The sequence below is a fragment of the Amblyomma americanum genome, chromosome 4 (assembly GCF_052857255.1).
Source record: "Amblyomma americanum isolate KBUSLIRL-KWMA chromosome 4, ASM5285725v1, whole genome shotgun sequence".
In the NCBI taxonomy this organism is placed as follows: domain Eukaryota; kingdom Metazoa; phylum Arthropoda; class Arachnida; order Ixodida; family Ixodidae; genus Amblyomma; species Amblyomma americanum.
Window position 1 is genome coordinate 94,241,456 of NC_135500.1, and position 26,839 is coordinate 94,268,294.

Below are 26,839 nucleotides of genomic sequence, written 5' to 3' on the forward strand. Positions count from 1 at the left end.
TTTTTTCTTTTTTGCCCGGCAGTCTGGAGCCTTGAATGATGAAACGCTCATAGCTCTAAAAACAGTGCTGATTGAATTACAGGCTCTAGCGGAAATCCGATGACCTGCGCAGCGTCGGCATACTTTTGCGCGGCGCAGTGCCACATGCTGTCTCTCCACCTGCCCAACCGGTTTCAGGAAAATGACACGAACGCAAGCTTATTTGATGACCGTTACACTTTAAATGCACCTCGGTAGCTGTGCTTGTGGTGTAGTGGTTATCACATCCGCCTAACACGCGGAAGGTCCCAGGTTCGATCCCTGGCAGGCACATGTTTTTTTATTTTTTGCCCGGCAGTCTGGAGCCTTGAATGATGAAACGCTCATAGCTCTAAAAACAGTGCTGATTGAATTACAGGCTCTAGCGGAAATCCGATGACCTGCGCAGCGTCGGCATTCTTTTGCGCGGCGCAGTGCCACATGCTGTCTCTCCACCTGCCCAACCGGTTTCAGGAAAATGACACGAACGCAAGCTTATTTGATGACCGTTACACTTTAAATGCACCTCCGTAGCTGTGCTTGTGGTGTAGTGGTTATCACATCCGCCTAACACGCGGAAGGTCCCAGGTTCGATCCCTGGCAGGCACATGTTTTTTTATTTTTTGCCCGGCAGTCTGGAGCCTTGAATGATGAAACGCTCATAGCTCTAAAAACAGTGCTGATTGAATTACAGGCTCTAGCGGAAATCCGATGACCTGCGCAGCGTCGGCATACTTTTGCGCGGCGCAGTGCCACATGCTGTCTCTCCACCTGCCCAACCGGTTTCAGGAAAATGACACGACCGCAAGCTTATTTGATGACCGTTACACTTTAAATGCACCTCCGTAGCAGTGCTTGTGGTGTAGTGGTTATCACATCCGCCTAACACGCGCAAGGTCCCAGGTTCGATCCCTAGCAGGCACATGTTTTTTTCTTTTTTGCCCGGCAGTCTGGAGCCTTGAATGATGAAAAGCTGATAGCTCTAAAAACAGTGCTGATTGAATTACAGGCTCTAGCGGAAATCCGTTGACCTGCGCAGCATCGGCATTCTTTTGCGCGGCGCAGTGCCACATGCTGTCTCTCCACCTGCCCAACCGGTTTCAGGAAAATGACACGACCGCAAGCTTATTTGATGACCGTTACACTTTAAATGCACCTCGGTAGCTGTGCTTGTAACATTTTTTTGTTTGCAAAGCTCGCGTATGTCCTTCAAGTCCTGCATTGTGCGAGGAGGCAGGTGCAAGCAATACATAGAATATTTGCAGCATTCGTTTGGCGCTCTCAATGGGAGCCGATGAGGCGTGACAACTTGTTCCTTCCCTTAGAGGGTGGTGGAGTGGGCCTTGTTCACCTGTTCGTGCATCAACTCGTTTCCCGTTTTTTCTTTTTCAAATCGGCAAACGACCCGTTTCTGGTAGCTGTGCTCATTAGGCGGCTTAGTTTTCATCTGCCTTACTTATTCGCACCGACTGTGCAGGCTCGTGAGGAGACTTTATGGGGATTTCTTAAGGAGGTTGCTGACACTTTCAATTTTCTCACTGTGCGCTTCTCTTTAGATTACCTGTATAGCCTCTCGAGAAAGCAGATGACCCAGGCTCTCACTGAGTCTTTGTTCCCTACACCATTGTATCGGCAGCCTTATCTGGGGTCTTTGGACATCAGTGTTCTAAAGCGTGTTAGGCGGATGTGCATTCAGGCAGCCGCTAACACGTTCTTTTTCAAACTACACACAGCGACGCTGCCTGTCAAGACATTTCTTAATGACAAGGAGATGTTTGTACCCTGGAATGTGAATTGTCGTCTGTGTAACGTGCCTGAGACAATTGATCATTGCTTCATCCTGTGCCGTGATGCCATGTTCTTTTGGGACATACTACAACGAACTCTTAAGAAGGACATTGAAATTACACCATACACTATTAGATTTCTGCCTGTTGACAAAAACTGTGTTGTGCCTTATGACGTGTTTGTGTTGATGGGACTATTCAGTCTTTGGAAAAGCCGTATGATGGACAGACATGCCGAGCCACCAAGATCGTCCAAATCTGTGTTTCGGGAACAGTGCGTTGGTGAGGAGTGTATATGCTGCTCGCGACGAACCTCCAAGCTGGCTGTCGTGCCTAGATGCTTGTGTGTGCCTCCCTGAATTTTGATGTTTTGATGGGGATGCAGTGGTGAGTTAGGGCTATGGGAGGCTCATATTAAGCAGCCCGGTAACTTGAGACGCGAACTAGTCTGATTGAAGTTTCCTCCTTTCTACAGAAGTTCTTCCATGCAATAAAGAAAAAAAATGTGCTTGTGGTGTAGTGGTTATCACATCCGCCTAACACGCGGAAGGTCCCAGGTTCGATCCCTGGCAGGCACATGTTTTTTTCTTTTTTGCCCGGCAGTCTGGAGCCTTGAATGTTAAAACGCTCATAGCTCTAAAAACAGTGCTAATTGAATTGCAGGCTCTAGCGGAAATCCGTTGACCTGCGCAGCGTCGGCATTCTCTTTCGCGGCGCAGTGCCACATGCTGTCTCTCCACCTGCCCAACCGGTTTCAGGAAAATGACACGACCGCTAACTTCTTCGATGACCGTTACACTTTAAATGCACCTCGGTAGCTGTGCTTGTGGTGTAGTGGTTATCACATCCGCCTAACACGCGGAAGGTCCCAGGTTCGATCCCTGGCAGGCACATGTTATTTTTTTGCCCGGCAGTCTGGAGCCTTGAATGTTAAAACGCTCATAGCTCTAAAAACAGTGCTAATTGAATTGCAGGCTCTAGCGGAAATCCGTTGACCTGCGCAGCGTCGGCATTCTCTTTCGCGGCGCAGTGCCACATGCTGTCTCTCCACCTGCCCAACCGGTTTCAGGAAAATGACACGACCGCTAACTTCTTCGATGACCGTTACACTTTAAATGCACCTCGGTAGCTGTGCTTGTGGTGTAGTGGTTATCACATCCGCCTAACACGCGGAAGGTCCCAGGTTCGATCCCTGGCAGGCACATGTTTTTTTCTTTTTTGCCCGGCAGTCTGGAGCCTTGAATGTTAAAACGCTCATAGCTCTAAAAACAGTGCTAATTGAATTGCAGGCTCTAGCGGAAATCCGTTGACCTGCGCAGCGTCGGCATTCTCTTTCGCGGCGCAGTGCCACATGCTGTCTCTCCACCTGCCCAACCGGTTTCAGGAAAATGACACGACCGCTAACTTCTTCGATGACCGTTACACTTTAAATGCACCTCGGTAGCTGTGCTTGTGGTGTAGTGGTTATCACATCCGCCTAACACGCGGAAGGTCCCAGGTTCGATCCCTGGCAGGCACATGCTTTTTTTTTGCCCGGCAGTCTGGAGCCTTGAATGTTAAAACGCTCATAGCTCTAAAAACAGTGCTAATTGAATTGCAGGCTCTAGCGGAAATCCGTTGACCTGCGCAGCGTCGGCATTCTTTTTCGCGCCGCAGTGCCGCATGCTCTCTCTCCGCCCGCCCAACCAGTTGCAGGAAACTGACACGACCGCAAACTTCTTCGATGGCCGTTACACTTTAATGTCACCTCGGTAGCTGTGCTTGTGGTGTAGTGCATTCTACTTCCGGCCACCGAGTGTGACGGACGAATGTAGGATCGGCTCCGTTGGAGCAGCGATAGCGGCCCAGGCCGGCCGCGGAAACAAAAATGCTGCAGCTGCACATGACGAGTACCAAGTTCTTTTGCCAACTTTGCCTATCGGACGCGTTGTGTTAAATACTGTTTTTCTTAATGGCGATGTGCGACTTCGGCCCTTCAAAGTCGAGGACTTCCTAGATGCTCTGCCCAAGACCGGAACCCTGCATGACGTGGTTGCTGTGGGGTGTACCAGGTTAACCACTTATGGGCGGTGACCCTGAGCACCTCTGAGGCAACCAAGCGGCTGCTCGCTGTGAAGGTGCCCTGACCTGCGTGTAGCGAGGAGGGCATGGATGACAGGGACGGCCGCTTGGCGACGATTAGTACGCCCGTCAAGCGTCCTCATGAACCGACTCGCAACGAAGAGGCCCACGAGACTGCAGCGAGAGGAGAGGAGCCTCCAGTGAAATCTACTCAGCCCCGGAGGCCCGATTTCAATCCGCGCCCTAACGTTTCAGCTGACAGGCGACTCGCCGCAAGTTCACCTTTGTGGAAAGGCCACGGCAATTGACCTGATGACCCGGGCGTTAAACAAAGCGTCTAGCAATACGCTGGACGCGATAGGTAAGCGCCATGCTCTCTTCACCTCATTGTCGAAATGGCTCCTCAACTTTGCCTGAAAATAGCCACATTTAATGTTAGGGGATTGGCGGGGAAAAGAAAACAGAGCCAAGTGTATCGAATTAGAACTGACTACGACATTGATCTGTTGGCGGTACAAGAAACTAAAGTAGACCGGGAGGAAGAGACCGGGAGCATTGTGCAGCGTTTCACTTCTAGGTATTACGCGATAGTTGCTCATGCATTTGAACATCGGCTGCGTGTGTGCTCTTCTGTAAAAAGCTACCGGGACTGGCTGTTCAGTCTTACGCGACATGTTCTTATGGACGATTTATTGTGCTTGATTATGCCTACTTGGATGTGAAGTGTAGAATAATCTGCATTTGCGTACCTAACAAGATCGATGAGAGGGCAGCCTTTTTTGAAAGCATCGAGCAGTACTGTACTGTCGAAAGGCAATTGATCGTCATGGGTGATTGCAACTGTGTCTTGGCGGTGCGTGACAAAACAAGCGAGAGCATATTCAGAGACAGAACCACCGAAATATTCTCCGCGTCGGTAGATAAATGGAATATTGAAGATGTGGCTGACCGTTTAGAACGCGAGCGAGATGTGCAATTTACGCACTTTCGGCGGTCAAGTAACGCACATCTGAACCGGATTTATATGGCGGTAGACCTGCTTCCAAGATGTAACAATTACAAGGTTTTACCTGTGTCGTTTTCAGACCACTCTTTGGTACAGTGTCGGCTAGGCACAGGAAAGCGAGACAATGTGTTTAATTGGAACTTGTGGAAATTTAATTATAAGTTGTTAAAGTGCGAACGTTTTTATGACAACATAAAAGGTGAAATTTGCAAAGTAGTGCCTAATTCAAGAGACATGTTATGGGAGCAGTGGGAACTATTTAAGCAGCAAATTAAAATGAGAGCAATTGAAAAAGCTTGCTGCATAAAAATAGGAAAAAATTAAGGAAAAAAATTTAAGGGAACTGCTGTGGAAACTAATCGAACAGGAGAGTAAAGCTCCTGGTCTGTGGATTGATGACGTAAAGAAAATTAATCCAAAGATAGAAGTTATGGAAGAAGAGCGTTATCGTGGTGCGCTGGTGCGGGCGAGAGCCGAAGAGGCGGTTTTCAGTGAAGCACCAACAAAACGAGCATTGGCCATGGAAAAAGCCCGTAATCGGGTTGATAAGATTGAATGGGGAGGTGTCATAGCAGATGACGAAACGCATGTAAAGCAATCTTTCAGAGAATACAATCAGTGGCTTATCGCAAAACATGACGTAGACATTGACGCATTCAAATACAAGTTTCTAGGAGCAATGCCAAGAATAGGCGATGAACAGAAACAGATATTAAAGGAACAAAATTCCGAGTCTGAAGTGCAAAACCCAATAGCAAATTTAAACTCGGGTAAGTCGCCTGGACCAGACGGTTTAAGTGCGGATTTCTATAAAGGCTTTAAGCAAGAACAAGAGTTCTTGAGGCAACGGTACTGTTAGCACAAGTGATGACGTGTCTTTGATGTATATATATGTTGCATGTGTGAAATAAAATTTATTGGAATTAGTACTCGTGTTGTCCGTTTCTTCTGTGTCCTCTCTACTCTGCTCTAACTGCACTCTTTAATGATGCATATGAATTAAAAGCACTTCCTCCTTCTTTTGGCATATCTCACACCCTCCTAATTCCGAAAACGGAAGACAGCGAAAAGTTAAAGCAGGTTACAGCCTACAGGCTGACTTGACTTCACGAACGTGGACTACAAAATATTTATGAAGGTGCTTGCAAGACGGTTACAAAGGGTAATGAATGTGATAGTAGGTGCTCATCAGACGTGTGGCATCAAAGGCCGCTCTATTATGTGAAATATTCATAAAGCAAAATACGTTCTTGAGTGTTGCCATGTTACAGAGAGTCATGTTGCTATTCTTACTTAAGACCTGGAAAAGGGTTTTGATTGCGTGGCACATGAAGTTTTGCTTTTAATTTTGGATCAAGTGAATGTTGGATCAGTCCAAAAGCGTAGCTTTTTGGGCTTGTTGGTGCATGGTCAAGCAAGAGACTATAGCGCAGAGTAGACAGGACACAGAAGAAACGAACAACACGAGCGCTAACTTCCAACAAATTATATTTCACACATGCAACATATAAATACATCAAAGACACGTCACTTGTGCTAACAGTACCGTTGCCTCAGAAACAAGAGTTCCTTATCACATAAAGAGATAGAGGGAGTGCTTACACATGTCTTGCCCGAAGCATTTATCCTTTCAGCTTCAGTTATTAATCCTGTGGTCATGTCGCTAATTTTTGCTAGCACAGCAGTTTTTTCAAAAATTGGTTTGCACGTTTTAGATGCGCATGAACGAATGTGGTCAACAAGCGATTTCTCTTTCCCGTTCTTGACGTCGCGTGCATGTTCCATCAATCGCTGATTGAGGCACCTCCCCGTCTGGCCGATGTAATGGCCCCCGCACGATACCGGTATTTTGTATACGACACCTTCAAAGCATGTCACATACGGCTTCTGATGACGAGTCGTGCATCCACGTGTTCTGTTGTTGTTGGTTTTTCCAATCTTGCACAATGAGGCAAGTTTCTTTGGTGCCGAAAATACGACAGTTGCGTTTGCGCGCTGTCCAATTCTTTTCAGATTGTGAGAAATCTGATGCAAATATGGCAATACAACAAAGCGCTTCCTTTCACCGAGCATTGGGGCCGGTTGGCATTGATCTTAATTCAGTTTTCTTAGAAGCTTCTCGGCAATACGGCCAATTTTCGGAAGAACAAATGTTTGAAAAAACTGCTGTGCTGGCAAAAAGTAGCGACAAGACCACGCAATTAATAATTCAAGCTGAAAGGATAAATGCTTCGGGCGAGACAAGTTTAAGCACTCCCTCTATCTTTCTATGTGATAAAGAACTCTTGTTTCGGAGGCAATGGTACTGTTAGCACAAGTGATGACCTGTCTTTGATGAATATTAGTATTATTACATAAATACTCGTCTTCTCTAAAGCGTTCGAGAAACTGATTCTTAAATGAGTTGAAAGCTTTTTAAATAAACACGCCATAATTACCGGCTGCCAGTAAGGCTTTAGAACAAACTGGTCAACCGAACTTGCTCTTTTGCACCAGAAGGAATATATATCGAGGAATTTTGAAAATAGGAACCTGGTCTTGGGAATTTTCTTAGATTACAGAAAAGCATTTGACTGCATAAACCATAGCATCTCGTTGAAAAAACTTGAATGTTATGAAATTAGAGGTACAGCGTTACTCTTAAATCTTACTTGTCCAATAGAAAATAGTATGTCCAAATAAATGAATACAAGTCAACTCTTCGAACAGTCACCTGCGGAGTGCCCCAAGGAAGTATTCTTGTACCATTGCTTTTCAACCTGTATATTAACGACATCATCAGCGTGGATGACAACGCTCGCTTTATAATTTATGCTGATGACACCAGTTTACTTTTATCCGATGGTTCTGGTAGTAAGTTACTTGAAAATGCAAACATACTCCTGGAAAAAATCAAGACATGGTCCGATAACAGTCTTCTTTCTCTTAATGCAACAAAATCTAAGGCAATACTTTTTCATCCAAAAAACAAAAAGTGCAGCGAATTCGGTGAACTACGTTACAACCGAGACTAGATTGAGTTAGTAAAGTCATTTAAATCACTTGGCGTAATATTCACTGAAGATATGCTATGGGATGATCACATAAATCATATAGCATTAAAGACATTTCGTGCCATAGGATTTATGACGCGTTTTAAATGTTGTCTCCCACTAAAGGTAAAACTTCTATTGTATCGTGCATTATTTCGCTCACATCTAAACTATTGTTGATTAGTATGGGGTACTGCTACACAAAACGAGTCTGAAAAAACTTGCTGTTCTTGAAAACAGGGCCCTCAGAATTGTTCATAACCTGCCACATAGATGCTCAACTAAAAACTTATTTTCCAGGCACAAGATTATTAATGTTTTCAACCTGTATGCTTATAAACAATTGCGCACCTATAAAATAGAACAAAGAAGATGCATAACAAATATATCTGACTTAGCCCCGATTCAGTTATTTCAGTGCACATACCCACGCCGTCGCGAACCACACTGTCTAGTACCTGTAGTGAGAACAAACTATGGACGCCAAATGGTAACATTTCAACTTCCCTCACTTCTGAATAGATTAATCGCTGCAAATATTAATATAGAAAACATTAGCAGCTCTGACCTCCTCGAATACTTTATTTTTGAAGCCACATTTTCTTATTATTCATACTTTGAACATCGCTCTTCTTACAATCTTTATAACAGCGCTCTAGCTTTGTTTCTTTTTTTTGCTTTTATTGTTATTGCTTTAACCTTTATTGATTTTCTACACACATTGGTGATTGTGTATTTTTTTTGTGTGTGAAGTGCCGTCGCATTGGTGATTGTGTGAAGTGCCGTCGCATGCCACTGCCCACTTGCTGTACGGGGGGTGGGGACCTTGTCAAGCGTTAACCGCTTTTATCCCCATCCCCTCCAACACTGCATGGTGATGGAAATAAACTATTATTATTATTATTATTATTATTATTATTATTATTATTATTATTATTATTATTAATAATATTATTATTATTATTATTATTATTATTATTATTATTATTATTATTATTATTATTATTATTATTATACATGTTGCATGTGTGAAATAAAATTTGTTGGAAGTTAGCGCTCGTGTTGTTCGTTTCTTCTGTGTCCTGTCTACTCTGCGCTACAGTCTCTTGCTGGATCAGTCATCAGGGAGGGAGTGGTCATGGCGTACCGCAACTGCAAACTAGACTAATAATAAATAAGAGTTTGGGGCCCCCATAAGCGTGAAGCGGTTGGTGCATCAGGGCTGCCCCTTCAGCTGCCCCCTCAGCCCTCTTTTGCATGGTATATACATAGAAGCCCTGTGTTCGGGCATAATACAGATTGACGGTATTCAAGGTTTTAGGCTACAAGCGACAGAAATTAAGTTGCTGGCTTATGCGTACGACGTAGCCGTTCACGCAGTTGATTATGACAACATAAGAAAAGCCATCGATTGTGTTCGGCAATTTAGTCAATCGACAGAAAGTCGAATAAATTAAGCAAAATGTGTTGGCTTCTGGCATGGTGAATGGCCAACGACTCCAGTTTACTTTGCGAGTGTGTCCTGGATGACTACCTCAGTGAAGTACTTAGGGGTCCTACTAGAGTGTTATCGGGACAGCGAACCGTATTGGAAAGACCATTTGGAAGACAGCTGGAAGAAAGCTGACAGGTGGAAAACGGGCTCGGTTATACATTCGCGAGGGCTACAGTATGCAACTTATTCATCAGCAAGCTGTGGTACGTGATGCAGGTGCTGCACTGTTCACGAACTGGCACGTGGTCGTACTCCATAGCTTGGGCCATACCGCCACGCAGTTCGGTTTGACCTTGCGAGGCTTGAAGGTCATTGCCGATGTGGTACCCACTGTCTCAAGTCAAATAAAGGTCAAACTCAAAGGTCAGGGTCAGGTACCCAATGGTCATAGTCATATGATCACTTGGTCAAACTACCATACCTTGGGCCATATGTCGCGAATTTGGTAACGCATCCCCGTCTTTCCGAACGGGAACGCTATCGCGTGCAGGTTCAAACAAGAGAACAAACAGATTAAAAAAACGAAGCCGTATTTATAATTTAAAGAAAAAGAGTCAACAAGAAACGAAAACACCAATAAAACACACACTCAAAACGCGTACAACACTAGAGGTTAAAGGAAAGCCTTCACCAGATATTGAGCGTCCCAGGTGAAGTGGGGATGTCGCCGTCAGGATGGAACGCTGGTTGATGACCTGCGACGTGTCGCTGGCGTTGCGTCGATGGAAGCGTCGAAATAGAGCAAGGTGGTATTAGGAGCGGAGAGGAACACAGTAAGACGCCGGTGGATTCCCGTCAGCAGCCCCAGGAACTTGGCAGCAGCAGAAAAACCGTAGCCAGGTTCCTTCGACGGCGTCGCGAAACGCCAGGGGCTTAAAGCAGGCTATCCAAGAGTGCCTTTCGGCAGCACCGACCCTCAGTCCATCGGCTTCCACCTCCGCTCTTGCAAAGAACGCAGTAGACTTGCGGCGGAGATCAAAGGGGGGTCACGGCAGCACGTACCCAACGTCCGACGGCTGCCACCGCCACGTTTGAATGACACGACCTTCGCTGCGCTGTCTCCCTTCACACCTCTGTTTTCTGACACGTCAGCTAGCTATCCGCTCCTCGTGCTCGCCACGCTCTTTGTCGCCGTGTCCTCGCACACACCCTTCGCGTGCGCACACGCGCAACGCTGGGCTGGCACGCGCAGCGCTCCGCTATCGACGCACCACTGTGGACGCACCGCGTTCGATAATAACCCGACGATTTCGTGTGCACATCACATATGCCCCCCACCTCTGCGGAAAAGTTTTTCAAACAGAAAAAAACTTCCTTTGGCGCACACAACGTTTATGTTCATGCGGTAAACGGACGAGTTAGACGCTCCAGAATTCACCGAAGGCACTTTACACTGGCACATGGAGGCACATGGAAACTCGCACAGAGGAAACATGGGGTCAAACATTATAGATTTGGCAAAAGGGAAAATAGAAACCGTAAATAGATCAGACAAAAAACTTTAATCATGTCTGCACCATGAAGCTGAACGAGTACACACTGAACAACCCATAACCGGATATGCACCGGATATTAGCACTGTACATTGGGCATCACCCTCCGGCATTTTACAAACGACTCATGCAATCGGCGCCTAGGTTTACGGAGCCCTTCATATACTCTACACGAAAGGTATACTCTTGTAATGTTAGACTCCAACGCAGTACCCTGCTGTTCAAGTGCTTAGTCTGTTAAATATTGCAATTGTTGGTGGTTAGTCTGAGTGATGAATAACGTCCCGTACAAGAATATGTGGCATTTCTCAGCAGCTCAGACTATCTCCAAACTCTCACTTTCAATTGCTGAATAGCGAGATTCGCGAGCTAACAACCGCACTACTCGCATACGATACCGGGTGGAGGATTCCATCATGCTCCTGCAGGAGAACGGCGCCTGCGCTGATCTCGGAAGCATTTGTGCGAAACATGAGCTGCTTACTGAGAAGTGGAGCTCTTAAAACGAGCCTGGAAGTTAACGCGTTCTTGAGCTCGTCAAAAGCGGCTTTCCGCTGTGGTGTCCTGTGGTGTAGACAAGGTTGCGTTCATTTTTGCGTGTCAACTCCACGAGCGGTTGGACTTTGTCGGCATAGCCAGGGATGAAACCGCTATAGAATCCGGTAAGCCCTAAGAAGGAACGCAACTTAATACTTTGGCTTTGGAAGCGGTACGTTGACAAGCTTTTCCACCACCATTTCCTTGGTTGGATGGTCCCTTCTCCAAGCTGGTGTCCAAGAAAAGAGATGTTAGTGGCTCCGATTTCACTCTTCTGCGGCTTGGTCATGAGGCCGGTCTCGCGTACCCTGCTAAATAGCCTTTTTAAGTCCAAAGATGTTCTTCGCAGGTACAGGTCGCTACGAGAACACCTTCGCTGTGATGCACGACATTGTCTATGCCTTGTAACAGAATACGCATCAGGCGCGTAAAGATAGCCGATGCTGTCTTAATGCCGAAGGGCATATAGACGAACTACACAGTGACCGGACTGGGTAGAGAACGCTGTTCTCGGTCTCGAAGGTTGCTCCAAGGGTACTTGCCAGTAGCCTTTACGAAGGTCAGATTTTGAACAGTACACCTTGGTTCCAACCTCGGTAAATATTACATCTGTTCTTGTAATGAGCTCTGCAACAGACACAAGAATATCATTTATGCGTCGAAAGTCGATGCATGTCCGATCGGTGTTGTCTTTCTTTTTAATCAGAGCGAGGGGGGAATTGTATGGAGATTTTGAACGTTCACTGACCTCTGATTTGATCATCTCGTTTATCATCTTTTCGACCACGTCCTTCATGGCAAAAGGCAACGGGTATTTCGGGGTATTCACAACGTCAGAAGTCGAGGGCCTGAGTTGACACTCCACTAGACAAGTCTTACTGAGAATCTCAGAAAAGATGTCTGCATACGTGTCAATTAAGCTCCGAATCTCCTGCTGTTTGTCGTCAGCGAGCTTGGTGGAAATCTGCACGGCTTCAATTCCTTTACCTTGGTCTGTGCTAAGGGTAGGCAGTTGTTCTTCTGAGTGAGCTTCTTCAATTACAACGAAAGATGACGCCTGGACGGTCTCTTGGGACGAACTCTCTTCGCATCTTTTCAGCATATTGATGTGGAATAGCTCCTTAGTGTGGCCCGAGTCGACCCAATAATCCACGCCGTTCTTTTTGTCAAAAACCACGATTGGACCTTTCCACTGAATCAGGGTTTTTTTGTTGCTACTCGTCAAAAGAATTAGGGGTCGATATATAACCCCTAAATGACGCTTCTTGCTGTTCCTATCATAATATCCCTTCTGAGACTAATAAATGTTAATGTGCCGCTCGCACAGCCTGCCCGAGTTGTTCTCTTAGATCGAGAACGTAACTATATATCGTCTTCGTGTCTTCTCCCAGCTATTCCCTCGTTTAGAGCTATCTGAGCACTGCGAGTGGTCCTCGCACATGTCCAAATATAAACTCAAAGACTCGCCAGCGGCACCTCTCTGTAGGCGAACAGAAGCGGAACGATATATAATGATCCCATGTTCTGGCCTGCTCCTGACTGAGCTTTCGCAGCATCTGCTTGAGTGTGCCGTTAAATTTCTCCGCCATCCCATTGCACATTGGATGGTAAGGAGTCGTGTTGGGATGTTTCACCGCCAAGAAATCATCGAGCTCTCACCATTTCAGAAGGGAAACACGAGCCCTGGTCACAAAGGATCTCTCTCGGAAAACCTATACGTGAAAACATCTCCATCAAACCTTCTTCCACGGTATCGACGCACCACTGTGGACGCACCGCGTTCGAAAATAACCCGACGATTTTTTGTACACATCACACCATACCGCCACGCAGACAAGTTCGGTTTCACCTTGTGAGCTCGAAGGTCATTATCTCATCCACGAGTTCTTGCTCTAAAACAACAGTTCGATGAAGCTGCCCTCAGTGTGGCTTTAAACTGCCTTCTTGCGTCTGAACTACGGCCAGAGGGCCCTATTGTCCATCTTGCTTTCAAAAACTATAAATTTACAGCAATGCTGGCAGATTTAAGTTTTAAATTTTTTGTACCAGATGTCCTAGCTAAGTTAGCCGAATAATAAAAGTATGCTTGGAAAAAATACATGGTGGCAACGTCAAACCAGTGGTAAACCGATGTTGACCACTGTACGTGGGAAGACCGAGTATTTTTATTTTGTTCATTTTAATAAATAAATTTAAAACATTCAACTTGTAGCTATTGCATTTCCGGCGACAATTGCAATGCCACATGTATTGTCCCATAAAGGGTCCAAATCTTGAATTTTTATTTTGTTGTGTGCAGTAGACAAGTTTATTACGCGCCGAGAAGGAAGCGCGCGAAATGAGAACTCCATTTGACCATAGGCTCGCCGCGCGCAGCGCCAGTAGCTACCTCGAACGCGGAATTCTTTATGGTAGCCGTGTAGAGTTTTGTGCTCTATTCGCCTCGTCACATTCGCTGCACCTTCGAACCCGGCGCCGTTCGCGATTTCCATGTTTAATACGACTGGTATGGCGGAACGCAGCTCTTGGTCAGAAGGATTTTTTTTCATATTTCGCGTGAAGCGCATACCTAAACAAAAACGGATGAATTGGCCGTTTTCTGGTACGCTCTGCAATTTGACACGAGAATTTTCGTCGTAAACGCAATGCTCGGACTTACCGCACACAGTGGTCAAGAAAGTGGTTGAATTTGCCTACGCGTATTGTGCAACCATGTATTTTTAAACCTCAGCCACGTCTTGTTTCTGTACATATGTCCCACGCGCATTAGAATCTCGGAAGCGATGGATACAAACCTAGCCTTCCCGTCCTAGGCCATATGTCGCTGCTGGCACATTCACAAGAGGATTCATTCCATTGCGCCTATGTGCCTTCCGACTCAGGCCTACGTGGCCAGGAATGTCATGGGAAAGAAGGTGGAGCTAATTTTGGTTGTGACGTGCTACGCCAGTGACGCGTCTGTCTTTTACAACACAAAACATTATTCAAGATCCAGTCACTATAAAATGGCATGGATGTATCGCGTTTAGAGCCCCGTTGTGAACAACCGCAGCGTGGTCTTCAGTGTCAGGCTCGATAGACACGAGTTAAAAAATCACATTGAGAGCAGCAGACAAAGTGTACAATCCTTTCCGACAACGCATGCAGTCCAGGATATATTCAGTAATTATTTAACTGATACCCAAATGTTAGTCGGCCATTTCCTCTATGAGCGTGCTTAAAGAACACTATACGCGAAAGAAGCAGCATTGCCACTCGAAGCGATGAATAATTTTTTTATTCACATACCCTAAAGGCCCGTTTCAGGAATTACATAGGGGGGGGGGGGGGGGGGGGGGGTGTACAGTAACATATAAACAATACTCCACACATAGCTCTAAAAGCTACACAAACCCAAAACAACACGCAAAATGGGAAACAAAAGTACAGAAAATTCGAAGTTTAGCACATGCAGTAATCGAGCCTTCCTAATCAAAATTTATTTGTAAAAAACACTTTAGTTTTTGCACAAAGGCGTCATGATTTAAGGTGTAGACAATATCACCCGGTAACTTGTTCCAGTGGTGAACGGCAAGAAACAATGGTGAATGACTAACGAGGTGGGTACGTGCAAACATGGGTTCGATTTTGAGAGCATGATCTAAGCGCGGAAAGATACGGTGGGCGGGTCTAATATAGTATGAAGCGAATGAAGAGTGACTGTGATACAACCTATGAAAGTGTGATAATAGTGCTAGTATTATTCTCTTTTCGAGTGATGGTAGCTTTAGCGATGCTTTGATTGCCGTTATGCTGGACTGACGTGAATAGTTTTTAGTTATAAATCTCGCTGCTTTATTTTGTAATGACTTCAGTTTGTGAATTAAGTACAATTGATGCTTGTTCTAAATTAAGGATGCGTATTCTATTTTTGAGCGGACGAGGGTAGCGTAAGCTAAAAGTTTGGTGGGAGGATCAGCTTGGTGCAAGTGACGTCTGATGAAACCAAGTGCTTTCGATGATCTACTGACAATTGCATCGATATGGTTATTCCATGTTAGATGAGACGAAAAATGAACACCTAGGTATTTGACTGTAGAGACATTCTCAATGGGAATACTATTCATGGAATAACAGTGATTTTGAAGCTGATTGTTGGTGGTGAATGTTATAGTCTTTGTTTTAGAGACGTTAATTTGCATTTGCCACTGTTCACACCAAGTGGTGATTCTGTCCAGGTCTGTCTGCAATGAGTTGGCGTCGTCAGGGTTGGTAATCTGTCTATATATAGCGCAGTGATCAGCAAATAATCTAGTAGTAGAGGTAATAAATTCACATATCATTAATGTAGATCAGGAAAAAAATTGGTCCAAGCACCGAGCCTTGCGGCACGCCAGATTTTACCACGGTTGGGGAAGAACAACATCCATTAACAGAGACATATTGGTAACGATTGGTAAGAAGGTTCGTAATCCAGGTGATAATATACTTGTTAATGTTGAGAGAATTTAGCTTAAGTAATAAACGATAATGGGGTACCTTATCAAACGCTTTCGCGAAATCAATAAATAAAGCGTCAATCCTTAATTTATCGTGCATGGCATGATGAAGGCCGGTTATTAATTCATACAACTGCGTCTCACACGAACGACCATGTAGGAAACCATGCTGATTATGGGAAAAGAAGTTGTGCTCTGCTAAGTATTTCATTATGGTAGATAATATGATATGCTCCAACAGTTTGCAGGGTATACTGGTTAACGAGATAGGTCTGTAATTTGTTAGCATGGATTGGTCACCTGATTTAAATATGGGAGTAACACGAGCAAGTTTCCACGAGTCAGGTACGCACCCGGTGTCAAGGGATTGCTGGAACAAGGCAGTAAAAATGTGAGATAAAATAGGTTTTGTTAACTTTAGCAGTTTAGGGCATATACCATCTGGACCAGGCGGCGAGTTAATTGGTAGTCTGTCAATAGCTTTCTCTATCCCTGCACGAGTGATGATAAGATTTTTCACGGTGGCACTAATAGAAGTGAAGTTAAGATCAGGGGGGATTGGCATCTCTTAAGTGAATACGGAACTAAAAAATAGGTTAAATTCTGTTGCTGCTTGTGATGGCGAAAGGTGTTTGTCATCCTTTATAATTGGTAAATTTCTAGCTGGGTACTTGGGATTTATTACTTTCCAAAATTTCTTGGTATTATTTATTAATAAAGCCGATATATCATGATTAAAAAATTTCTCTTTAGCTGCTCCAATCTCTCTCTTGCAAGCTGCTGCATGATTCCTGTAAAGCTCCCAATCACCATTCGAGGCAGTCTGTTTTGCTCTAGAGTATAAACGCTTCTTCTTATTGATGCATCGCTCTACTTGTGAAGTGAACAATGTATTGTGCGTTGATGGGGTAATGGTAATTTTTTGAATATATTTATCTTTCAGTTCAATTAGCTTGTCATGGACTGTTCTCCAATTTTCCGTGCTTTCATGACAAAGAAATTTCAAGACAAAGAATTCTTCGGCGAATGACGAAAGCACGCTCAAGATTTGGTCGACATTTGCTCGAATATAATCGTATATGACGTTATTTTGCATTTCAGGCTTTTTAATTGGTAGGACGTACTCGCAGTGTGAGACATTATGGTCGCTAATGCACTCTAGTACATTTACATGCATATTTTCTGGCTCAGTTGTCAGCACCAGATCTTAGACGGCAGTTCCACGCTGCAGATTATAGCTCTTCGCATCAACTAAATACACTCAAATCAAAACCCCGAAAAAAAATTTTTCTCTTCACAACAAATCTTCGCACAGTATTACGGGACCTGGCAGTGTAGCAAAAAGAGAAGTTTCTGTAGCCCTTGTAGCAACAGAGCCAGTTCTGTCACAAAACAGGCAAGTTCGCAGTAATGAGAAAAACCTGTCTGTCCGACAGGAAGACAACAATTTTTTTCTTATTATGGGACCGAGTGTTTCGCGCTTTTCGACTGGGCTACAGCTGCCACTCTTTTCCAAAGGTAATACAAATGACAGCTGTGTTTTCTCATTTTTCATTTCGCAATAAGAAGCTGTACTAAACGAAGTGTCAGAGCAGCGATGAGGGGACTGGTTGAAAAATTGGACTTTAAAAATCAGCAAATTGCAACCTCCCGCTGCAACATCTCCCGGCCTTCCTGGTAACATTTTTTATGCGTGCCCTTAGGTCTGTGTTAAACGCCCAAAGCTTCAACCTTCAGGATGTGACTGAAAGGCATCTTTTCCGTATTGTCAATAGCTCAATTGTACTTAGTTTGTCGGCATAGAAAAAGTGCCCAGTGTAGGAGAAATACGTTGAATCAGGACTTTAGTCGAGCTAGTTGGCGCATGCATAATTTCATAGCGATTCAGCCATGACCCTGGTTAACCTCGTTGTCATAACGACCTTTCAGTCGAGAGCTTAGCGCCCGTCCTGTCTTGTGTATTCCGTCTTATCAATGTTCTTTCGCACTGTGGCTTCCGTCAATTAGCTATGCACCAACTAGACCACATAAAAATCCTAGTAGTTCAACGTATTTCTCCTACATTGCGCTCTTTTCTATGTCAATGAACTATGCACAATTCAGCCATCATCCTCGTTCTCCTAACAACCTGTCAGTCGGGAGCTCAACGCCCGTCCTGGCTTGTGTGCTCCCTCTTGTCTTTATTCTTTCGCGGTGTGGTTTCCTCAATGCGGTCGCACTCCCGTCTATCCGGTTGGCTTCCCATTTTCGTATCCTTTTGTTTATTCGAAGTACGTAGCATAGAGGCATTTAATGTCCAAAATGAACAAATAAACCCAACCCTCATTCGAAATGTTTTAATCTTCGTGCAGCACGAAATAAAGACAATAACACGACGTCTTCCTCGTCACTCACATATATTTCTTTATGAGGTGATAAAGCACGCTCTTTCGAGATGTAGCAGGTGAAGTAAGTGTCTTCCCCTTATTTACAGTCACCCTGCGTCGACAGGACATGCACTATAATAATTGGCAGGTGGCAGAAAAGCGTACACCACGAAGTATTGTGGCGCTTAGAGAATGCCGCATCTCTTCCAGAGAACAATAAACTCCGTTCCAGAAAGCTTGTCGTAAATCTTTTTTTCAATTCTTGCGTTCATATCTTCGGTGAAGCGGTTCTTCCAGTCTCCTACGACACCTTTCCGGAAGGGAATTACTTTTCTAGGGTACTTATTTGAACTTTCCAAGTAGTGCTTAATCCCAGGATTGAGCTTCTCGTTGTTTGCCAGTTGACTGTCGAAGAAAGTCGATGCTGCCAGTTGTCGTATTCTTCATGTAGTCTATGGTACTGCACCGGAGGACCCGATGTAGAATTTCCGGTTCTTGGACGAGTCTACGGTGGTACTCTTCCCCCAGAAAACCAGCCAGCCTCAGCACGTGACTCCGTGGGTCCGCCTTGTCCTCCTCGTAGTGCAGGAGGAGCACATTGGAGTCGTTCCGGTGGGCGTACCACGAATGCATGTAGTCGAAGTAGTAGCCGAAATCGTTAGCGCCTTGCAGGAAGATCTCGAAGTAGTCTTCAAATTTTCCATCAGTGAAGTCGTACGCTGTGAGAGATTTCGTGTGGTAGAAAGAAGAGACGCACACGTCTTTGGGGTTCCTGCAGACCCACACGTACTTTGCATTCAGACTCTTCAGTACTAAGTCGTAGATAAGGTGAGTCGTGATAAGGCCAGGATGCACAATTTTCTCCACGTCTTCGATCTCGAACATCTCGAGCGAGGGTTGGCTCCTGTGCAATTCGAGGACGCTGGGAGGAGGAAGGCCATCGTGAAGAATAAGGTAAGAGGTCTGTTGCACCCATACTGTTCCGCTTTTGGGAAATGTGGCGAGGAAGGTGTCACCCGTTCTCTGCTCGTACTGCAACGCCGAACGGAAGAGTTCGACAGAGAAGTGCCGGTTAAACGTAAAGCCGTCTATGACTCTGTAAATGGGTCCCCGAGGTGCCCTGACGTCCATGACGAGGCTTCTCGAAATATTGGTTCGTTCCGATTGTTTCCGAGAACCAAAGCGATGTCCCTGGGAAGAATAAAAGTACAGAAAGCGTTTTGCATATGCCGGAAAGTTTAAGAAAGCCTTCTTAGTAAAAAAAAGATAGGAACATAGTCACTGCTTAGTGTCCAAGACATGTTCCCTGAAACATTTTTTTCCAGGCAGGACTGCACAGGCCTTATATGTGTAGGTATAAAACATGTATCGATCGGTTGGCACACGCCTACCTGCGTGTGCCAACACAGGCACCTGCGTCGCCATTTTCCCTAAAGAGATAACGACAAGTCGGAAATTGTGTGCAGGATTCTAGCTTTTGCTTCCGTGGTTTGTGGATCCCAAGCACTGAATGCCTATTCTAGGATTGATCTTACATTGGCCTTACAAAGGAAATCCTGAGAGGCTAATGAGCAATTTCCAGCATTGCGGCGAAGAAAACCCAATGCACGACCCGGCTTGGCAATTTTGTAATCGACAGGTCAATGCCAATTTAACTCAGGGGTAAAATGCACATAAAGATATTTGTATTCAAATACACGGCTTAAAACAAAACTATTTAGGACGTAGGTTCGAACTTGAGGGTTTCTGTTTTTTTGTGCATACAATATATATTGTGTTGTCCAGGTTAAGATTCATACGCCCCTTTGTGCACTACTAAGACATTTTATTCAAATCCTGTTGAATCTTGCGGGTGTCTGTTTCAGAAGTAAATGTTCTGTAAAGCACGCAATCATCTGCAGACAGCCTCATATGCTATGCAATACCGTTAGTGATGTCATTATCATAGAGTAAAAAAAATATGAGATCACTGCGGTAGCCGCATTCGAGGAATGCGTAAGCATTGACGTCTCCTCACCCTTCTTTGCTCCTTTTTGCCTAAATCAACGAAGTTCCATATTTGCCCATTTTGAGTTTTCAAACTTGGCGCCACGCTTCGCTCCGTCCACACTTCCAGTTTTCCAGATTTGGCGCCATGCTTTCGCTCCGCCCACTTCCGGTTGTAGATGATGTCAGGATGTCGCGAAAGGAACAAGGACGAGAGAGGCACAAGAACACAACAGGACACTCACCCTTGTTCATTTCGCGCCGTCCTGACATCATCTACGGCAGTGAACCAACTAGCCCAATCGAAAGTACTTCTTGACCATTTCCGGCGTTTTAAAATTTGGCGCCACTTTTGTTCTGGCCCCACCCACGTTTTGGACATTTTTGGCTCTAATTGATGACCTAATTAACCCACCTTAACCATTTCGTCACTTGCACATCCTGTTTCGATGTTCTATCTTATGATGCCATCCTTATTCTGATATACCAACTAGTTCTCTGTTATAGAACCGAGATATCTAGTCCGTGCTGAAACCGCCTACATAGCCATACAATGCTTACGCATTAATAATAGTGGAAATTATAACGACCCTTGGGTGACACCGGATGTGACTTCCGCCGTCTGAGATTGTGTACGAAAGAGAACAATAAGCCGTGTTCTTACGCAAGTAATCTGTGACCCAACATATCACTGGAGGATTGATATTGTAAGTATACATTTTTTTAATAAGCAGGTTATGGGTTACTGTATGAAACGCATTCTTAAAGTCTAGACACATACACTCCAATCAAAGTCGTTTATTTGCTAAGTCATGTGCACATTCTTTTAGTTGGGTGACGCAGGAAAGCCTTTTCAGAAAACTTTGTTCACGAGTGTTAAATAATGAACTCGCATTCACTTGCGCAACGACCCTAGTGTGCAAAACAAGTTCTATTATTTTCCAGGCAACACACGTCACAGATATAGGGCGGCAGTTTGGGGCAGAGTTTCTCTGGCCTACTTTATGTACAGGCACAATGCACGCACTTCTCCAGTCTTTTGGCAGAGACGCCTTCCTCAGCAGCTTGTCAAACATTATCTTTAGGAGGAGGAGGAGGGGGAAAGGTAGAGAGAATAACCGGGAGAATAATCGGTTTGCTCTCTCCCCAATTCCATGTACTAATCTTTCGTCTTTAGAAAGCGAACGTGCACACCGCTCCCAAAAGCTATTTGACAATGCATCCATGTCCCTTCCTTCTATACCTTTCAATTGCTGCAACAATGCGTCCGTCAATCCCTCGAGTATCGATCACAATGTCTTTCATATAAGTTACCTGCCTATTGCTCGCTTGAGTCGCCTTTCTCCGTGCCGGCGTGAAAACGGAACTGAAGTACTGACTGAAACATTCTGCCTTATCGACGACCTCGTGCACACAGCTTTCGCCAGCCACAAGAGGCGGTATCGAAAGATCTTTTCCGTTTATTTGACGTGCTTTCAAACTTCACTATGTTTTTTTTTTGTAGCCGTAAAAGAAATGATTCGCAGAACTAATCCTTATTTGTGCGTACAGCCTGTTGTACTTGACCTAATAGTAATTCAGTTCATTGCAGCTTTCAGTAATCCAGTCATTTTTAAAAATACAACTTATCTGTCTCTTGCGAGTGGCACTACGCACCTGTTTCGTAAACCAAGGTTTACTGATACTTTGGCTACAAGCTAATATTCTTGATGTAGAAAATAATGTCTCACTTCGTACATCTTTTGTACGCTTCACAATTTGGAAACACCTTCGTTTTTGCTTTGTTTCGAATAAAGGATAAAACTTTTCCAATTCTCTCTTCATATGGTCCACAACTGCTTTTTCGTAGTTGTATATTTTCCTACTTTTCGTTGCAGTAACCTGCGTATATTTAATATTTATTTCACAATACGCGGCATTATGGTCTCGTTTTCCCGGAATAGCAAAAATTCAGGTCGCTAAATGAGGTTAATTTTCTAATAAGAAACAGAAAATGTTGTTTCCGCGTGTTGGTTTCAGTACCATTTGCTCAAGCTAAATAAAATTTACAATATTTATGGTCTCCTGGTTAGAACGACCGACTGCGGGCTGACAGTGGAGATGACAATTCCAGTCTAGATCTGGCTGTTTAAAATTTCTTTCTATGATAATTTAATCTACATGCAGTAATTGCAGCAAACTTGAAAACAGCAGCAACACTTCTGCTGAAGCATCCGGTTATCCAGAAAAGCTACAGGCTGTCAGAACTTGCCGGTTGGGAGGCATCAACTGGCACAAGACAACTTCTCATATACCGATATCAACTATGATTTGACTTGATGATATTTAGCTGTCTATTAAAATAAATATTCATCCGCCATCAGTGCCTCTATCTTTCCTGTAGCATGCATAGGCAGCAGGAAATATCTCATTATCAGTAATACTATTGCTTAACCATGATCCTGTGCCCAATGCTACGCACGGCTGGATCCCATCTAAAATTTCTGCAAATTCAGTGGCTTTAATTTTGGTGCTCCGGCAGTTTATAAGAAAGACCGAAAACTTAACTCAGGATGACCCGGTCACTTATGAGCGGCAACTTGATTTTGGTGTCGTCATAAACATATTTACCTTTGTTTAGGCTTAATGTGTTATGCTTAAGAATTACTTTGTCACTTTCTTGCTATTGTGATTGGACAGAATCACTTAGAATCTTTAATTTCCGACGCAATTCTTCCGAATAGTCCTCTGATATAGTAATATAGTCCCTTTCAAGGTTTTCGCATTCTCTAAAATATTTTGCTTCTCTTTCTACGAGGCAAGACTTGCTATTAACGGTCGGTTATTTCCATCTTTAGATTTTCTCAATTGATGAGCGCGGTCTATACCTGCAAATTGCGCTCCCAATTTTGATTTACAGATGTCTACAATTAATTTTGATTTACAGATGTCTGCAATTAACTGCCCTGACTGTGCATTTGGTTCAGATGCATGTGTGTCTTTTACGCCGAAAAAAATTAAATTGCTACGTAGGCTTCGATTCACGAGGTCATCGGCCTTGGCGAATAGTGATCCCATTAGGCGTCTCTGGCTTTTGCAATCACTGTGACATTCATTAATGACCTCGTTTAATTGATCAATACATGTGTCACTATCTGTCTAGAACGCGAGTCAGAACCAGAGATGTGTACGTCTTCCAAAACAACAATTAATGAAACAGCCAACATCAACTACAAAACTAAATAAAGAAGGGGTTTACATCACATAGATAAGCATGCAAAAATCAGGCAGAGTTTCCACATGCAGGTGGTGTTAACAATAACGCCAAATAGTTATAATTAGATTCATTTGTGTCCATGTAGCAGTCTAATGGAGAATAACGAAAACAGTCCAATCCGTACCCAAGGTGGATGGTGGTGAGGAATGTCGCTAGAGGACACCTCGCCGGAGACTACGGAGTGCCGCCGAAGGGGCGTCTCGACGGTCCGGATCGTTGCCGGGATGCGTCGGCCTTGGAGCGCAGCCTCACAGCGTGTTTCCGATACCGGCGTCACAGCTCGAGTCCCTTTGTCTCCCCTCGGGGCGGCCGCACGGAGGGGACGCCGTTGCATACCATCCTCCTCGCCCCGCGCGTGCGTTGAACACATGCTTTCGCATGTCTACTCATTTTAACCGCGCTAAAACCCGGTCACTTTTTTAATAAAGCTTGTTCGCATCGAAACACGTCTACATCTTTTTTAAATCCCGATTAAGAAAATGAAGACAGCTGCGCATCTTTTTTTTTCGAGAAGTGCCATGAGGCATAAGTTGAAAAAGGAAAGGGGGGAAGGAATGCACGGGATTGAAAGTTAAAAGAAGGAGTGAAGAGCCGTTGCGCTGAGGTAGTCGCAGAGGTTGTTAATGAAACAGTTGTCCATAGTCACTTCACGTAGTCACTTTCGCGGTTCCACCGCAGGCCCACCTCCCTGAGGAGCCGTTTTCTGATAGCAGCCGTCACTGGGCACGTCCACAACAAGTGCCGCACATCACAAATGTCCGGTGCAGCGCTACAGTGAGGGCACCTGTCAGGTACTGGCAGATCTTTGGCACGCCACCGATGACGGACAGATGGTGTCAGAGCCGCCCCTGCCTGAATCCGGCGCACGGATACCTTCTCCTGCCGAGGAAGACTACGGGGGAGAGGGTGCGAACACGGAGGAATTAGAGCGCGTGTTCGCTGGCGCACAACTTCGGAATCGGAGACATGGGACAGGAACGGGTCTGGGGGAAGAGGGGAAGGTGGCGGATCGTCTAATGTATGAAGATGAGTCTTAGCATCTGCTTGAATGTTATGTGGATCCTGGGCATGGCCGCGAATCCAGTGTATGCGCACAGGACATGGATACTTTGCGCAGAGCACATGAATAGATTGTGAAATCTGGAACGTTCGTCGAACAGCCTTAATCTGTTTAAGGGCGGCGCGGGAGTCGGTGAAAATATGAACTGTATTGAATGTTGGAACGAGTGGAAGGGAAGCAATGGCATTATAAATGGCTTGAAGTTCCAATGCCAGGGGAGTGCACGTATCCGCAGTATACGTCGCACGAGAGTTGAGATGCGGATGAGACGGACTATACACAGCAGTAACACCCCTCTCTGCAGATTGTGATGCATCCGTGTATAATATGCACCCTTCAGGCAGATACGCTGCTGATACCGACGGGGAAACAGTGGGGCGATTGTCAGTGAGCTGGCAATAGGACCACGGTGGAAGTGACTTTAGACGATGAAGTTTGAGAGACTGTTTTCGAGCTCTATTGGCCACCCGTTGGTCGATGATTTCACTGAGTGTATTAAGTAGGGCGAACTCCTGTAGCACAGGTATGGGTGTTAAACGAGGCAGATATGTTATGACGCGCATAGCCTCACGATTGATAGCTGCGTATCTCACTGAGCTCAGTGCGAATTTCCTCACTCGACCTGCTCTATGCTACTTTTTTTATCTCTGCCCCAAAACAGCCCAGCTTAATTACAAGATAAGTGTTTACTTTGACAACTCCCTTAATAATGCTAGGCTGCTTTTCCCTAAGGCTCTAGGCTATATCGAATAAAGTTAATTTTGCAGAAGTCTTCACAAGAGAAATTTTATAACCTTAACCAAAAACCAGGCTCCCAGCTCAGAACACTAGCTAACACAACACCATTGGCAGCTGCAGCGAAGGCACGACAAATATATCTAGGCGTAAAAGTAAAGTCAATTTCACCAACCTGGAATAAGCAGAAAAGCCTGGTTACTTTGTGTGCGCGCTCCGTTGCTGCCGCTTCTACTGTGATTGTAGCCTGTGCCGCGACGCCCACTACATATTCACGATAAAGGCTCGTTCACATTACGCAGACGGGACGCCGATGCCAACTTGAAAGCGACAACGGCGCTAGGCCGATGATCGTAGGTCGATGTGGTCGTTGGCAGGCAGGCTAGTCATGCTACACCGATGACCACGCCTCCAACGACGAAAAATCGTCGTTGTGTGATAACCAAAAATCGCTCTTCTATATCTCACATGAAAAAAAAACTAACATGGACAAAACGAAATCGAAATGGTCGCCATAAGTGACTCTTATCAAGCGCGGGGAAACACTAAGGCGTCCGTGTGCTGTGCGATGTCAGTGCACGTTAAAGACCCCCACGTGGTCGAAATTATCCCGGAGCCCTCCACTACGACACCTCCGTCTTCCTTTCTTCTCTCAGTCCTTCCTTTTTCCCTTCCCTTACGGCGCGGTTCAGGTGTCCGTCGACGAGAAGGAGGAAAACATTTATTCAGAGCATAAAAACTGGCCGGGTTCAGTGCGAGAACCCATTGGTCGCCATCATAATCCGGCCGCTCTCAACCAGCGATTTCTGGTCGAGGGGGCTGTGGCTATGAAGGGTTGCCTCCCAGCGCTCATAAGTCGGATCGGGATTGCTGTCCAAGTCTGGGTTTTCTTGACATTCCCAAACCGCGTGAAAGAGTGTGCCAACTGCTCCACAGAAGGGGCCGGACGAATCGTAGGCGTCTGGGTACCATTTACTCATTAGGTAAGGTTTGGGCAAAGTATTAGTTTGTTGTCGCCTGATTATGTGCTCTTCATATTTACTCAGGGTTTTGTGAGGAAGAGGATATTTCTTTCTTGTGATCTTATAGTACTCCGTAATTTCTGCGTAGCTTAGTAAGGGTGAGGGGCTGTCAACTGTGTCAGAGAGAGGCTGCGTGCCAGATGCTCGGAGGAGGAGAGCTCGAGCAGCTGTGTTGGCCGCCTCATTGCCCGTCGTTGAGAGGTGCCCTGGCGTCCAGAAGATCTGGATGTTGGATGGATTAGACCTTTCAAAAATTTCCCAACACGGAGCGCCAACGCGGCCTCTGAGGTAATTGCGTACCGCTGCTTGTGAGTCGGACATAACCGTTGCCTCGCTGTTCTTTGATATCGCTAGTGCGATAGCTGCTTCTTCAGCCGATGTGGTATCCACTGCTTGGATAAGGCTGCTTGCAATGATATCCTCCCGGGGTGAAACTGCTGCAACTTCCGCGAATCCGTTAACGGGTCCAGCCGCATCGACGTAGATCGTGTCCTTGTTTTCATCCCG

The 26,839-nt window shown here is 45.2% G+C and overlaps 1 protein-coding gene, 7 non-coding genes and 1 pseudogene across 8 annotated transcripts; 7 read left to right on the plus strand and 2 right to left on the minus strand.

Moving 5' to 3' along the window:
- The first annotated feature begins 239 nt into the window (after positions 1–239).
- On the plus strand, positions 240–312 carry TRNAV-AAC (transfer RNA valine (anticodon AAC)). The gene has a single exon. It is a non-coding gene; the product is annotated as a tRNA-Val (tRNA).
- Positions 313–554: 242 nt separating this feature from the next.
- On the plus strand, positions 555–627 carry TRNAV-AAC (transfer RNA valine (anticodon AAC)). Its single transcript has one exon. It is a non-coding gene; the product is annotated as a tRNA-Val (tRNA).
- A 242-nt stretch (positions 628–869) lies between these two features.
- Positions 870–942, plus strand: TRNAV-AAC (transfer RNA valine (anticodon AAC)). The gene has a single exon. It is a non-coding gene; the product is annotated as a tRNA-Val (tRNA).
- A 1,368-nt stretch (positions 943–2,310) lies between these two features.
- On the plus strand, positions 2,311–2,383 carry TRNAV-AAC (transfer RNA valine (anticodon AAC)). The gene has a single exon. It is a non-coding gene; the product is annotated as a tRNA-Val (tRNA).
- A 242-nt stretch (positions 2,384–2,625) lies between these two features.
- TRNAV-AAC (transfer RNA valine (anticodon AAC)) lies at positions 2,626–2,698 on the plus strand. Its single transcript has one exon. It is a non-coding gene; the product is annotated as a tRNA-Val (tRNA).
- Positions 2,699–2,936: 238 nt separating this feature from the next.
- TRNAV-AAC (transfer RNA valine (anticodon AAC)) lies at positions 2,937–3,009 on the plus strand. Its single transcript has one exon. It is a non-coding gene; the product is annotated as a tRNA-Val (tRNA).
- A 242-nt stretch (positions 3,010–3,251) lies between these two features.
- TRNAV-AAC (transfer RNA valine (anticodon AAC)) lies at positions 3,252–3,324 on the plus strand. Its single transcript has one exon. It is a non-coding gene; the product is annotated as a tRNA-Val (tRNA).
- Positions 3,325–14,896: 11,572 nt separating this feature from the next.
- On the minus strand, positions 14,897–15,535 carry LOC144129677 (uncharacterized; annotated as a pseudogene).
- A 3,104-nt stretch (positions 15,536–18,639) lies between these two features.
- LOC144129678 (sulfotransferase ssu-1-like) lies at positions 18,640–19,404 on the minus strand. Its single transcript, XM_077663781.1, has one exon. It carries the CDS (start codon positions 19,402–19,404, stop codon positions 18,640–18,642), a length of 765 nt encoding a protein of 254 aa, XP_077519907.1.
- Between the last annotated feature and the right edge of the window lie 7,435 nt (positions 19,405–26,839).